The 14,385-nt window shown below is 39.4% G+C and overlaps 3 protein-coding genes across 3 annotated transcripts in view; all 3 read right to left on the reverse strand.

Annotated features, from left to right (window-relative positions):
- LOC113658621 (tripartite motif-containing protein 16-like) overlaps nucleotides 1-2,025 on the reverse strand; it is a 3,243-nt gene extending 1,218 nt beyond the window's left edge. The window contains exons 1-4 of the mRNA XM_047818161.1: nucleotides 1,318-2,025; nucleotides 820-915; nucleotides 447-680; nucleotides 145-316 (exon numbers count right to left, since the gene is read on the reverse strand). Coding sequence (XP_047674117.1) covers nucleotides 145-316; nucleotides 447-680; nucleotides 820-915; nucleotides 1,318-1,917 — 1,102 coding nt within the window. The 5' untranslated portion in view covers nucleotides 1,918-2,025. The remainder of the gene's footprint in view (nucleotides 1-144; nucleotides 317-446; nucleotides 681-819; nucleotides 916-1,317) is intronic.
- Nucleotides 2,026-4,657: 2,632 nt separating this feature from the next.
- Nucleotides 4,658-7,927, reverse strand: LOC125145434 (tripartite motif-containing protein 16-like). The gene is made up of 6 exons (XM_047818162.1): nucleotides 7,188-7,927; nucleotides 6,690-6,785; nucleotides 6,317-6,550; nucleotides 6,015-6,186; nucleotides 5,726-5,785; nucleotides 4,658-5,561 (listed from the first exon to the last, which is right to left on the reverse strand). The coding sequence occupies exons 1-6, from the start codon at nucleotides 7,785-7,787 to the stop codon at nucleotides 5,026-5,028; spliced, it is 1,698 nt and encodes a 565-aa protein (XP_047674118.1). The 5' UTR covers nucleotides 7,788-7,927; the 3' UTR covers nucleotides 4,658-5,025.
- Nucleotides 7,928-12,017: 4,090 nt separating this feature from the next.
- On the reverse strand, nucleotides 12,018-13,215 carry LOC113658669 (tripartite motif-containing protein 16-like). Its single transcript, XM_047818163.1, has 2 exons — nucleotides 13,048-13,215; nucleotides 12,018-12,737 (listed from the first exon to the last, which is right to left on the reverse strand). The coding sequence occupies exons 1-2, from the start codon at nucleotides 13,157-13,159 to the stop codon at nucleotides 12,202-12,204; spliced, it is 648 nt and encodes a 215-aa protein (XP_047674119.1). The 5' UTR covers nucleotides 13,160-13,215; the 3' UTR covers nucleotides 12,018-12,201.
- Between the last annotated feature and the right edge of the window lie 1,170 nt (nucleotides 13,216-14,385).

Below are 14,385 nucleotides of genomic sequence, written 5' to 3' on the forward strand. Positions count from 1 at the left end.
AATATAATGTATCATTTATCTTTACTGTACAGAGCAGCAATAATGAGTTCACAAACACAAAACACATCTCATCACTTTTTATATCTTAGGAATTTCAGCACTTGTCCATCATTGTGTTTCTCCAGCAGGAGCAGCTCCTCTTACCATGTGGACGGATTTTGTTGAATTCCTCCTCACAGAATTCCTCCAGTCTCTTCTTCAGGTCTGAGAGAGAATTCTTCACTCCATCAAATGACAGATGTTGAGGGACCCTGATGCTGGACGTGTCAAAATCTGGTATCTCTAATAGAGGAGACTGAGGTCCAGAAGTTAAAGCCTACAGAGAAGAAATGAGATGAAAGACACACTTGTGATGTCAGACAGGGACATTTATTGCTGCTTTAATGAGAGGTGTTTTAGAGAGTGTGAGGAACATCTGACTCTGTAGATCAGACAGTGTGTGTTACCTGGAGGAAATGGATGTGATCATGTGTGTGTGAAAGCTTCTCCAGCTCAGTGACTCTCCTCTGAAGATCATCAATCTCCTGCTCCAGTTGCTCCAGGAGTTGTTCAGTTCGACTCAGTTCAGCCTTCTCCTGAGCTCTGATCATCTCCGTCACCTCCGAGCGCATTTTCTCCATGGAGCTGATCATCTCAGTAAAGGTCCTCTCATTGTCCTCCACTGCTGTCTGTGTACTGAGCTGTTAGGAGACACACAACACATGAAGGTCCATTTAAAGCTCATCTCTCATTCTCTCTCTTACTGGGACTCTAAATGTCTCCATGTTGTCCATGTTGTGTGTGTTTCTAGGAGCAGCTCTGTCTCTGCTCACTGCTCACCTTTATAGTGTTCACAGCCTGTTTCAGCTCCTGCACCTTCTTCTGCTTCTCCTGGAGTCTCTGCTGGAATTTCAGCTGTTCCTCCTTTAACTCACTCTGAGGACACATATGATGTTATAAATGATGTGGAGATAAATATTATTGACAGTTAAAGGGTTAATGTTCACTACTGTCTTGTTCAGATTAGTTTAAGTAGTAAAATGTCTGTTGGCCGAGTGAAGGTTCACTCATCTGATGTGTTTATGACGAACGCTGAGTAAAGATATGTTTACTGAATACATTTATTTTACTTAACTCTTCAATCACAAGTTTAATCTTGTAACTGACCAAATACTAATCTTTGTATAATATTAAACTTTTTGTATTATGTTTCTTATGTTCTGTGAAGCTGCTATGAGACAACGTCCATTGTTAAAAGCTCTATACAAATAAATTTGAAGTGAATTGAACCAAAGCTGCTGAATCTAAATGAGAAATATCATTCAGATGAGTTCTCACCTGTTTCTCAGCTCTTCCTGCTGTAACTGATACAGCGTCGTGTCCTTTATGTTTATCCAACAGGCACAAAGAGCAAATACATCTCTGATCAGTACGACAGAAGATCTTCAGAACTTCATTGTGTTCAGAGCAGATCTTCTCTTGTAGATTTCCAGAGGCTTCCATTAATGTGTGTTTTTTCAAAGCAGGAATTTCAAGATGAGGTTTGAGATGAGTTTCACAAAATGAAGCCACACACATCAGACAGGACTTGACAGCTTTGTGTTTTCTCCCTGTGCAGAAATCACACTCCACATCTCCAGGTCCAGCGTAACAGTGAACAGGAGAAGCAGCTTGGACTTCAGTCTTCTTCAGTTTCTCCACCACTTCAGCCAGCATGTTGTTTCTGCGTAGAACAGGCCTTGGTGTGAAAGTGTCTCTGCAATGAGGACAGCTGTAGACGTCCTTCTGATCCTCCTGATCCCAGCAGTCATTAATACACACCTTACAGAAACTGTGACCACAGGAGAGAGCCACCGGATCCTTCAGGAGATCCAGACACACTGGACAGGTGAACTGATCCACTGAAAGCTGATCTACTGAAATACTCGCCTCAGCCATTTTCCTGAACTCAGAGAAAGAGAGAGAGATCTCTTCCGTTTTCTCTGAAACTTCCTGGTTGTGTGTGTGTGTGTGTTTGTGTTTGTGTGTGTGTGTGTGTGTGTGTGTGTGTGTGTGTGTGTGTGTGTGTGAGAGTGAGAGTGAGAGAGAGAGACAGAGAGAGAGGAGGAGCAAAAACACAGTGAGGTTACAATATGAACACTCCTTTGTTAACCATTTCATCTCCCTTCAGAACATAAAGCACATATTTACATTTACTGCATTTTTCCCCATGTGACTGGTGTACTGTATTATTTACTGGCTATCAGACATAGACTAAGGATAGCGGAGCTAACAATGTGCAGCGCCTACAAAAGGAATGGCTAATGTTCATTCAGAGGGAGTCACCGATGTTAAAGTAACTAACAACGAGGACATTCCTGAACACACATGGCCATATATGAGGGAGATGTTTGTAATAATTGGCGTCAAAAAGGATTCCTGGCGAATGCGTTGTGAATTGTGTCAATAACCAGGGGGGGTTCTAGCCCTTTATTAGGGTGGCTTCAGTTTATCTATAACGTTAATCGGCGGAAAGACGCAAAGACGGCAACCAAAAAAAGTGAAATTTCACTATTCTTATTACCAGAGTTGTCATATAAAATATAATATAGAACTCTTCTTGTTTTAAATTCTCACTGAGGGCTAAAAACCCCTTAAAGGTGAAATCCTAGAATTGCCCCTGGTGTCAACCCAAAAAACATGGTGCTTAATTTAATTAACATTAATTTTGTCATTTGTAAAACATCACAATTATTTGAGTTGTTTTCAAGGACAGAGCTGGAATCTCCCTACAGTTTGGGATATGACCTTGGTGATACACTTGGTATACATTGTATTTCCAAAAGTATTGGGTCACCTGACCTTTCCTGCTATATGTGGTTGTTTTCTGATCTCATCCCTACTGAACACCTTCGGGATGAACGTGAACGCTGACTCCACCCTACCTCACCTATGATGTCCAGTTACCAGCATGACACTAAACAGGTAGTAGGGATGGCGGCTTTTTACTTAAGTACATGTCAGAGCCCATACTTCTTTACTTTAACTTGAGAAAATGAGTGTAGTCACTACTTCTACTTTTACTGGAGTCTTTTAAAAAATGAGTATCTGTACTTCTACTTGAGTAAAGGGTGTGTGTACTTTTGCCACCTCTGACATACATACATACATACATACATACATACATACACTGTGAACTATATATATCTTGAATTTTTATAATATAAATTCTCTATATTTCTCCTTATGTTTACCTTCTGCTCTATGTTTATGTTCTTTAAAGCTGCTTTGAGACAAAGCCCATTGTAAAAAGCACTATACAAATAAACTTGAATTGAATTGAATTGAATTGAACGCTGCTCCAGCTTTCTTTGTATTCAGGAAGAGCTCTGTATATGTGTGTCGTTTGTCCTGTCTGTCATGTGCAGGGAGAGAAAAAAAATATATATATTTTAGGGAAAGCTACAGTAAATCATTAAACAGGAGATCTATCCAGAATAGTGCGTGTGTGTGTTTGTGTTTGGGTTCTGTTTTTTTTTTATTGTTACAGAAAATAAATCATCTGTTTGATCAACACAGGTTTTGTTCACCATCACAACTGAATCTCCATAAAAAAAAGCTAAAATATTTAATAAAGAATCATAAAAATATTAAATATATCAACCTTCTAGGACTCGTGGGTTAATAATGATATTTTGCTCCCATCACATCTGATCAATGATGATCTGCTAAGATAGAATGAAAATGTAAAGAGATTTGGTGTCCTGAGATCTCCGTCAGAATATAGTCCTGTATTCAGTGGAAACTCAGCAGGACTTTAGAGACTATTGTGAGGTAACAGTGAACCTCATAAGCAGCTAATGTTTAAAAAATATCTTTTGGTAAATGGGATTAATATAAAAAGAGCAAATGCAGTAAATGATGTTTCAGACGTCTCCTTTATTGTCCTGCAACTTTTCACAGTAAACACTGTCGGAAAACCAAAAGGAGAATTTTAACTGGAAACTGGTTTGGATTTATAATAATAATAAATTCTGTGTGAAAAACAAAGTTTGTGAGATTTACAATAAAATTTTACACATAATTTCTCCAAATAAACAATTCCTGACAAAATCTAAAACTGATCTCTGTGAATTTTGTGTAATTCTGAAAACACATTGTGTTCTGTCTGTCTATATATCTATTATTTGATGTTAATAAATGTATTGTTTTTTATGGATTTTTTTTTTTGTTTTATTTATTTTATGAGAATAGAAAATTAATAAAGTGAAGGTGATTGAAAAGTGGTGTTTGTCCGCCCTCTGGTGGTCAGAAAGAGAAATGCTCGGGTTAAATGTTCCATTGATCATAGACACCTTTCTAAAAAATTCACTTTAATCACCAGAATTATGAAATAGATCAATAATCCTAATGCAGTTGATTTCAGACATAAGAACAGAGTTACTTTACAGTCTTCAGTACGGTGCCACAAAACTATTTATTCTACAATCAGCATCAGTTTGTCCATCCATCCATCCATCCATCTTCTGACCCCTCTCGATGTGGAGGAGCAGCGGCTCTACTCTGAGCTCCTCCTGAGTGACCGAGCTCCTCACCCTATCTCTAAGGGAGCGCCCAGCCATCCTGCGGAGGAAACTCATTTCGGCCGCCTGTATCCGGGATTTCGTCCTTTCGGTCGAAGAAAGAGCTGAGCCACAAGGCGAAGCTCTCTATTTACCGGTCGATCTACGTTCCTACCCTCACCTATGGTCATAAGCATCAGTTTGTGTTAAATTAAACCCACATTCATTACGACTTCCTTTCCTTCTGATCTCTTTATATGAGACTGACACTGACACCCAGTTCACACTGTTCTTCTGTGGTCTGATGTTTTATTTTCAAAACTTTGGTCATAATATTTAACACAAACTTATTGATTTATATGGTTCTGTTATGGTTCATCATCCAGGATGAATCTGTTTTAATTTACAACAAAAATGTTTTTTGTGCAGCTGGATTGTGTGTTAAACAGATGATGGAGTAACAATATGATAATGTGGAGGAATGTTACACAAAACACTACATAATTTAAATTGGATCACACAATCTCACATATGGAGAACCAGACCACCAGTCAAACCTGAACCCAGCATATAGAGGCTGAGTGAATGTGGTGTGGACTCTGTGGAGGAGCTTCATGGTGTCAGAGACACTGTAGAAGGACAGAGTTCCTGCACTGTGGTCCACATACACTCCTATTCTGGGGGATGATGGAACTCTGAGATCAGTCTTAATGTTGTTGTGATAGAAAGAGAGTGAAAAAAAAGAACATTCCAGACTCCAGGACTGTTTGTTGCGTCCAAACCCACACTCAATACCATCTCCTTTCCTCCTGATGTCTTTATATGAGACTGATATGGACACACCAAGACCGCTCCACTCCACCTCCCAGTAACAGCGTCCACACACACTCTCCTTACACAACACCTGACACAAGGAGTCAAATCTCTCTGGATGTTCAGAGAACTGCTGCTCTATCTTACTGACAGTCACTGCTCTGTTCTCCTCAGACAGAATGAGGTTACGATGTGACGTGTTGGGATCCAGAGTCAGAGAACAGAAATCTAAAATAAAAGAGATAAACAAACTGAACAATGTGAATATGTTGGGTTTAATTCATATGAAGTGTGTGTGTGTGTGTATGTGTGTGTGTGTGTGTGTGTGTGTGTGTGTGTGTGTGTGTGTGTGTGTGTGTGTGTGTGTGTGTGTGTGTGTGTGTGTGTTATACATTTCAGCAACTCTTCTCTGTTCTGTGGATCTGGTGGTGAAATGATCTGAACTGCTGCAGCTGTGGAGAGAAAAATGACAGAAATAACAGACATTTAAACGTATTTTTAACAAAAAGGTTTGTGCTGTAGGATCTCATACCTATAAATATAATGTATCATTTATCTTTACTGTACAGAGCAGCAATAATGAGTTCACAAACACAAAACACATCTCATCACTTTTTATATCTTAGGAATTTCAGCACTTGTCCATCATTGTGTTTCTCCAGCAGGAGCAGCTCCTCTTACCATGTGGAGGGATTTTGTTGAATTCCTCCTCACAGAATTCCTCCAGTCTCTTCTTCAGGTCTGAGAGAGAATTCTTCACTCCATCAAATGACAGATGTTGAGGGACACTGATGCTGGACGTGTCAAATTCTGGTCTATCTAATAGAGGAAACTGAGGTCCAGAAGCTAAAGCCTACAGAGAAGAAATGAGATGTAAGACACACTTGTGTGGTCAGACAGGGACATTTATTGCTGCTTTAATGAGAGGTGTTTTAGAGAGTGTGAGGAACATCTCACTCTGTAGATCAGACAGTTTGTGTTACCTGGAGGAAATGGATGTGATCATGTGTGTGTGAAAGCTTCTCCAGCTCAGTGACTCTCCTCTGAAGATCATCAATCTCCTGCTCCAGTTGCTCCAGGAGTCGTTCAGCTCGACTCAGTTCAGCCTTCTCCTGAGCTCTGATCATCTCCGTCACCTCCGAGCGCTTTTTCTCCATGAAGCTGATCAGCTCAGTAAAGATCCTCTCATTGTCCTCCACTGCTGTCTGTGCATTGAGCTGTTAGGAGACACACAACACATGAAGGTCCATTTAAAGCTCATCTCTCATTCTCTCTCTTACTGGGACTCTAAATGTCTCCATGTTGTCCATGTTGTGTGTGTTTCTAGGAGCAGCTCTGTCTCTGCTCACTGCTCACCTTTATAGTGTTCACAGTCTGTTTCAGCTCCTGCACCTTCTTCTGCTTCTCCTGGAGTCTCTGCTGGAATTTCAGCTGCCCCTCCTTTATCTCACTCTGAGGACACATATGATGTTATAAATGATGTGGAGATAAATATTAATGACAGTTAAAGGGTTAAAGTTCACTACTGTCTTGTTCAGATTAGATTAAGTAGTAAAATGTCTGTTGGCCGAGTGAAGGTTCACTCATCTGATGTGTTTATGATGAACACTGAGTAAAGATATGTTTACTGAATACATTTATTTTACTTAACTCTTCGATCACAAGTTTAATCTTGTAACTGACCAAATACTAATCTTTGTATAATATTAAACTTTTTGTATTATGTTTCTTATGTTCTGTGAAGCTGCTATGAGACAACGTCCAGTGTTAAAAGCTCTATACAAATAAATTTGAAGTGAATTGAACCAAAGCTGCTGAATCTAAATGAGAAATATCATTCGGATGAGTTCTCACCTGTTTCTCAGCTCTTCCTGCTGTAACTGATACAGCGTCGTGTCCTTTATGTTTATCCAACATGCACAAAGAGCAAATACATCTCTGATCAGTACGACAGAAGATCTTCAGAACTTCATCGTGTTCAGAGCAGATCTTCTCTTGTAGATTTCCAGAGGCTTCCATTAATGTGTGTTTTTTTAAAGCAGGAATTTCAAGATGAGGTTTGAGATGAGTTTCACAAAATGAAGCCACACACATCAGACAGGACTTGACGGCTTTGTGTTTTCTCCTCATGCAGAAATCACACTCCACATCTCCAGGTCCAGCGTAACAGTGATCAGGAGAAGCAGCTTGGACTTCAGTCTTCTTCAGTTTCTCCACCACTTCAGCCAGCATGTTGTTTCTGCGTAGAACAGGCCTTGGTGTGAAAGTGTCTCTGCAATGAGGACAGCTGTAGACGTCCTTCTGATCCTCCTGATCCCAGCAGCCATTAATGCACACCTTACAGAAACTGTGACCACAGGGGAGAGCCACCGGATCCTTCAGGAGATCCAGACACACTGAACAGATGAACTGATCCACTGAAAGCTGATCTACTGAAATACTCGCCTCAGCCATTTTCCTGAACTCAGAGAAAGAGAGAGAGATCTCTTCCGTTTTCTCTGAAACTTCCTGGTTGTGTGTGTGTTTGTGTTTTTGTGTGTGTGTGTGTGTGTGTGTGTGTGTGTGTGTGTGTGTGTGTGTGTGTGTGTGTGTGTGTGTGTGTGTGTGTGAGTGAGAGAGAGAGACAGAGAGAGAGGAGGAGCAAAAACACAGTGAGGTTACAATATGAACACTCCTTTGTTAACCATTTCATCTCCCTTCAGAACATAAAGCACATATTTACATTTACTACATTTGGAAGATGCCTTTATTCAGAGTTAAATACAAAAAGCTTTGAAGTTTTATTAATGACTACATCAATTGAATTCAAGTTTATTTGTATAGCGCTTTTTACAATTGATGTTGTCTCAAAGCAGCTTTACAGAACATAAACATAGAACAAAAGGTTAATATAAAGAATAATATAAAGATTATATATAAGATTATACAGTTTTTCAGTTCCTAACAAGCGTTGTTCATTACCGAAACCACATTTTCAAAACTCTTCACACAGTCAGCGAAACAGAAGTCAATGCAGACCAAACTGTGAACCATTTTTCATTGCTTTCAGACAAAATGCATTCAGTGACCACACTTTAACCATTCGTACTCCACAACATGCAAAATACTATGTTCTTTCAGCACATTGTTCTAATGCTAACACACCGCATTCAAAATGATTAAAGACACATTCAAAACAGAATGGTGGCAAATTCCAAGCATTTATGCAGTAATTATTTTAAAATATTCTCAATTTTATAGCCAAAAGTTAAAAAAAAATCATTACAAGCTAATTGCATTAAAAAAAACAATAATACAGTAATAGTGATTTACTGCAGGATCCAAAGGTTGCCCAAAAGATTCGCTCTGATGCGCAAGAAACTGCCCTTGTGGATATGGTAATTGCCAACAGTGCGATACAACTGCGGGAAATTTGCGAGAGAGCGCTGGCAGACAATGGCACTTCTGAAAATGTGAATATGGTTATAGCACAACAACAATTACTAAAGTCCTAGAGAAACATACAGTAAAATAAGGATGAAGCAACTGTACACTGTACCGTTTGAGAGAAACAGTGAATGTGTGAAAGAACTCCGGTATGAATATGTCCAGGTAAGATGTCTGTTCAGTAACCAAACAGGATACATACACATTGGTGCATAATGTCAATTACTGTGAAACTGTCCGCAATTTAGAGGGTAATGGAGATGGAAGCCAGACGAACTCAACATACTTTTATCTTTGTGGATGAAGCTGGAATCAACCTGGCAAACACACATGAAATGTAATGGGACAGAGAGCGACTGTGGAGGTCCCAGGCCAAAGGGGAGCTAACATCATGATGTGTGCAGCAATGTCCACTGAGGGTTTGCTGTTACACAAACCACTCATTGGCCCCTACAATACAGAGAGACGCTCATTTTGTTCCTAAATGTCCTACATATTCGACTTGTGCCAGCAGAGCAGAGAAGCCAAAGGGCATCAAACTCCCCTTCCTTCATTGTTGTGTGGGATAATTTGGCATTCCACCCCTCTGCTGCAGTCACAGAGTGGTTTGCGACACATCCCAGGATGTCAGTATTATACCTGCCTCCATACTCCCATTTCTTACAGTAATAGAAAATAAGTAAAATGAAGAAGTCATTTAAAAGTGGTGTTTGCGCGCCCTCTGGTGGTCTGAAAGAGAAATACTCGGGTTGAATGTCAAGTCAAGTCAAGTCAAGAAAGTCACCTTTATTGTCACATCACCATGGCACATGTGCCTTGGTGAGTGAAATTCTTGGAAGCAAGCTCCAGAAATTGCAGAACCATTTACATACAATAGTAGAAACATAAATAGAACAATTTACAAACAGGTTAAAAAATGTGCAAAATGCTCAGTACCATTGAAATGTGCAAATGTGGAAAATGTGGAAAGGATGCAATGTGCTCATACATAGTCAGTACACACAGTGTACTACTAGACATATATATACCCATACATATATGTATGTATAAGTATAAATATAAATAATATATATAAGTATTATATACATGTAATATTATGTAACATGTTAAGGTGCAACGGGCTGTACAGATACAGAAATGTCCTGTGGTACCAATAGCTTATTGTCAGATAGATTGTTATTTTAAATTAAATGCAATGTGTGTGTATAGTCCCGTGTGTATTGATGCAGTACGAATGCAGTGTGCGTGTGTGCATGTGTGTATAGTCCGGTGTTGAACTGTTGAATATGCTGTATGCTGTGTTAGTTATGGCTGTTAATTAGTCTGAGGGAAAAAGCTATCCCTCAGTCGACTAGTGTGGGATCGGATGCTGCGGAGACGTCTTCCTGAGAGGAGCAGAGAGAGCAGTCTGTGGCACGGGTGGCTGGAGTCATTAATGATCCTTCAAGCTTTCCTTATACACCGCCTGTTGTAGATGTCCTGGAGGGAGGGAAGCTCACCTCCAACAATGTGGCTGGCAGTTCGCAGGACCCTTTTCAGTGTTTTACGGATGACAGCGGTGCTGTTTCCAAACCAGACGGTGATGCAGCCTGTCAGGATGCTCTCTATAGTGCAGGTGTAGAATGTTCTGAGGATGCTGGGGCTCGTCCCAAACTTCCTCAGCCTTCTCAGGAAGAAGAGGCATTGGTGTGCCTTCTTCAGCACTGCGTCAGTGTGTGTGGACCAGGTGAGATCCTCACTGATGTTAACACCCAGAAACTTAAAGCTGCTCACACGCTCCACAGGTGTCTTGTCGATGGTGATGGGTCTGTGTTCTCTGCTCTGTCTCCTGAAATTAATCACCAGCTCCTTGGTCTTGTCAATGTTTAGTGAGAGGTGGTTCTTCTGACTTCTGCTCACCTCTTGTCTGTAGGTCGTCTCATCGTTGTCGGTGATCAGGCCTATCACCGTTGTATCATCAGCGAATTTGACGATGACGTTGGAGCTGTGTGTGGCTGTACAGTCATGTGTGTACAGGGAATACAGGAGTGGGCTGAGTACACAGCCCTGAGGAGCACCGGAATGTTCCACTGATCATAGACAAATTTCTAAAATAATTTAAGTGTAATCACCAGAATTATAAAATAAATCAATATTCTTAATGCAGTTGATTTCAGAAGTTAAATCTGATCTATCGAGAATAATGTGTGTGTGTGTGTGTGTGTGTGTGTGTGTGTGTGTGTGTGTGTGTTCCATTTGTTTTTCTGTTGTTACAGAAAATAAATCATCTGTTTGATCAACACACGTTTTGTTCACCATCACAACTGAACACAACTTTAATGGATTTTGAAGCGTCTCCATAAAGATAAAACTGAAATATTAAATAAAGAATCATAAAAATATTAAATGTATAAACCGTCTAGGACTCGTGGGTTAATAATGATATTTTGCTCCCATCACATCTAATCAATGATGATCTGCTAAGATAGAATGAAGGTGTAAAGAGATTTGGTGTCCTGAGATCTCCTTCAGAATATAGTCCTGTATTCAGTGGAAACTCAGCAGGACTTTAGAGACAATTGTGAGGTAACAGTGAACCTCATAAACAGCTAATGTTTAAAAAAGATGTTTTGGTAAATGGGGATTAATATAAAAAGAGCAAATGCAGTAACTGATTTTTCAGATATCTCCTTTATTGTCCTGCAACTTTTCACAGTAAACACTATCTATCTATCTATCTATCTATCTATCTATCTATCTATCTATCTATCTATCTATCTATCTATCTATCTATCTATCTATCTATCATTTGATCTTAAGAAATGTATTAGTTTCTTTATGGAAATTATTATTATTATTATTATTATTATTATTATTATTATTATTATTATTATTATTATTATTATTATTATTATTTTTGTGAGGACTAACAGAAAATTTGTGAGGTAAAGTTGTTTAAACCTGTTGTTTGCGCGCCCTCTGGTGGTCTGAAAGAGAAATGCTCGGGTTAAATTTTCCACTGATCATAGACACCTTTCTAAAATAATTTCACTTTAATCAGCAGAATTATAAAATAGAGCAATATTCTTAATGCAGTTGATTTCAGAGGTTAAAGAAAACTCTTCAGTTACTTTACAGTCTTCAGTACGGTGCCATAAAACTATTTATTCTACAATCAGCATCAGTTTGTGTTAAATTAAACCCACATTCATTACGACTTCCGTTCCTTCTGATCTCTTTATATGAGACTGACACTGACACCCAGTTCACACCGTTCTGCTGTGGTCTGATATTTTATTTTCAAAACTTTGGTCATAATATTTAACACAAACTTGGATTTATATGGTTCTGTTATGGTTCATCATACAGGATGAATCTGTTTTAGTTTACAATGAAAATGTCAAAGTGGTACAAAGTTACAATGTGGTAATGTGGAGGAATGTTACACAAAACACTACACACATTATTTTAGATCACACAATCTCACAGATGAAAAACCAGAACACCATTCGATCTCAAACCCAGCGTATAGAGGCTGAGTGAATGTGGTGCGGACTCTGTGGAGGATCTTCATGGCATCAGAGACATTGTAAAAGGACAGAGTTCCTGCACTGTGATCCACATACACTCCTATTCTGATGGATGAAGGAACTTTGAGATCAGTCTTAATGTTGTTGTGATAGAAAGAGGCACATGTAGAAGAACATTCCAGACTCCAGGACTGTTTGTTGCGTCCAAATGCACACTCATTATCACTTCCTTTCCTCCTGATGTCTTTATATGAGACTGATATGGACACACCAACACTGCTCCACTCCACCTCCCAGTAACAGCGTCCACACACACTCTCCTTACACAACACCTGCCACAAGGAGTCAAATCTCTCTGGATGATCAGAGTATGGACGCTTCATCAAACTGTATCTCACCACTCTGTTTTTCTCAGTCAGAATGAGGTTACGATGTGTCGTGTTAGGATCCAGAGTCAGAGAACAGAAATCTAAAATAAAAGAAATCAAACTGAACAATGTGAACATGTTGGGTTTAATTCACAAAATACTGTATATTCATATAAAGTGAAAGTGACGTGACATATGGCTAAGTACGGTGACCCATACTCAGAATCCGTTCTTTGCATTTGACCCATCCAAAGTGCACACACACAGCAGTGAACACACACACACACACACCATGAACAGACACCCGGAGCAGTGGGCAGCCATTTATGCAAGTGTGTGCGTGTGTGTGTGTGTGTGTGTGTGTGTGTGTGTGTGTGTGTGTGTGTGTGTGTGTGTGTGTGTGTGTTATACATTTCAGAAAATCTTCTCTGTTCTGTGGATCTGGTGGTGAAATGATCTGAACTGCTGCAGCTGTTGATAGAAAAATGACAGAAATAACAGACATTTTTACACAGGTATTCATGGACAGGCTTTAAGTTGGTTTAGATCCTACCTGTCTGACCGATACCATTTTGTAGAATTAAATGGTGAATCCTCCAGTTTATCACCAGTTAATCATGGGGTCCCTCTAGGATCAGTTCTAGGACCTCTGCTTTTCTCGATATACATGCTTCCATTTGGGAACATCATTAGAAGACGTGGGATTAATTTCCACTGCTATGCTGACGACACACAGTTATATATCTCATCGAAACCAGATTCAATAGCCAGAGTGTCCAAATTAACTCAATGCCTTAGAGCAGGGGTCGGCAACCTTAAACACTCAAAGAGCCATTTGGACCCGTTTCCCACAGAAAAAAAACAGAGAGCCACAAAACCCATTTGACATCTAAAATGAAGATAACACTGCATACAGTATATCATTTTTTAACTTTATGGAAAGTATAGAAAAAACTGTAGTGTGTTGCATTCATGAAATCAATGAACTGGTACAGAGTAAACAAAATTTTATTTCTGCAGGCAAACAAAAATATTTTTAACAGATTGAACTAACCTTAAAAAAAAAAAAAAAAAACGCATTAAATCTTTCCCAGATAGTGGTATTTTCTGATTGGCTATTGTGTAGTCTCTTTATTTTTGATTGGCTGTTAAGTGTCAGGCTCGACTAAGAACACCATGTGAAGCGCTTGATTCCTGCCCGCTCTAATAGAGACAGCGGTGCAGACTGATACATTGTGGGCGCTGCGGCATATTAATTATATGATAAATAGTCAAAAGGTTTTTCTGCGTGAGAAATACAGTGTGGCGGGAGAACGTGACAAAAGACCCAAATGCATGACTCACTCTCAATGCGTGACACTTGACAGCCCTGCATGACATCAAATTTTTAACTTGTCACCTGCGTCAAACCAAAAATGCGTCTGCTTCTGTGTGTCGGATTTCGCAAGTCGGCAGTTATGACGCATATTTTGAGCGGAAAAAAAAAATAAACATGGTTTATTTTAATGTTACAAGAGCATCATAAACTTAGAATTTAGAATGACATTAAAAAAAACTAACTAACTAAAATAAAATAAATTTTAATTAAAAATTTATTTTCCAAATCTACAGGGAGCTGCAGCAGAGGGATGAAAGAGCCATTTGCGGCTCCAGAGCCGCGGGTTGCCGACCCCTGCCTTAGAGAGATAAAAGACTGGATGAGTTGTAATTTTCTGTTGTTAAACTCCGATAAGACAGAAATACTACTTA

The sequence above is a fragment of the Tachysurus fulvidraco genome, chromosome 9 (genome assembly GCF_022655615.1).
Source record: "Tachysurus fulvidraco isolate hzauxx_2018 chromosome 9, HZAU_PFXX_2.0, whole genome shotgun sequence".
Taxonomy (NCBI): domain Eukaryota; kingdom Metazoa; phylum Chordata; class Actinopteri; order Siluriformes; family Bagridae; genus Tachysurus; species Tachysurus fulvidraco.